The sequence below is a fragment of the Echinops telfairi genome, unplaced genomic scaffold (assembly GCF_000313985.2).
Source record: "Echinops telfairi isolate 266 unplaced genomic scaffold, ASM31398v2 ScPeMD7_18;HRSCAF=68, whole genome shotgun sequence".
Lineage (NCBI taxonomy): Eukaryota > Metazoa > Chordata > Mammalia > Afrosoricida > Tenrecidae > Echinops > Echinops telfairi.
The window spans coordinates 9,024,326-9,025,220 of NW_022103915.1; the positions used below are offsets into that span (position 1 = coordinate 9,024,326).

Here is an 895-nt window from a genome sequence, read left to right on the forward strand (position 1 = left end):
CTGTCTTGGAAGAAGCCCAGCCCTCGTGTTCCTTAGAAGCGAGGGTGGGGAGACTTCATCTTCCACGTTACTCTGAACAAGGCAGTATGGGGGACCCGTCCCTGGAAAAGAGCATCTTCATTGGCAAAGTGGAGGGTCGGCCAATATACTCAAACTGCAGAGTTGTAGGACACGTGGATTACAGGTCAATAAAAATAGAGATGGGCCTTTCGGTCCCGGCGGCTGCGGCGGAGCCAGCGGCGCCCACCCTCCCGGCCCTCTCGTGTCCATTCCGGCTGCCCGCCCGCCCCGGCACCATGACGGACCAAGCTATCTCCTTCGCCAAGGACTTCCTGGCGGGCGGCATCGCCGCCGCCATCTCCAAGACGGCCGTGGCCCCGATCGAGCGGGTCAAGCTGCTGCTGCAGGTGCAGCACGCCAGCAAGCAGATCGCGGTGGACCAGCAGTACAAGGGCATCGTGGACTGCATCGTGCGCATCCCCCGGGAGCAGGGCGTGCTGTCCTTCTGGCGCGGGAACCTGGCCAACGTCATCCGCTACTTCCCCACGCAGGCCCTCAACTTCGCCTTCAAGGACAAGTACAAGCAGGTCTTCCTGGGCGGCGTGGACAAGCACACGCAGTTCTGGCGCTACTTCGCCGGGAACCTGGCCTCGGGCGGGGCGGCCGGCGCCACCTCCCTGTGCTTCGTCTACCCGCTGGACTTTGCCCGCACGCGCCTGGCCGCCGACGTGGGCAAGTCGGGCACGGAGCGCGAGTTCAAGGGCCTGGGCGACTGCCTGGTCAAGATCAGCAGGTCCGACGGCATCCGCGGCCTCTACCAGGGCTTCAACGTGTCCGTGCAGGGCATCATCATCTACCGCGCCGCCTACTTCGGCGTCTACGACACGGCTAAAGG

At 64.1% G+C, this 895-nt stretch overlaps 1 protein-coding gene across 1 annotated transcript; it reads left to right on the plus strand.

Annotated features, from left to right (window-relative positions):
* Positions 1-225: 225 nt before the first annotated feature.
* Positions 226-893, plus strand: LOC101655091 (ADP/ATP translocase 3; the record flags this gene model as incomplete). Its single annotated transcript, XM_004699100.2, has 1 exon — positions 226-893. A coding segment is annotated over exon 1 (597 nt), but the record flags the coding sequence as incomplete, so codon positions are not given.
* Positions 894-895: the final 2 nt, after the last annotated feature.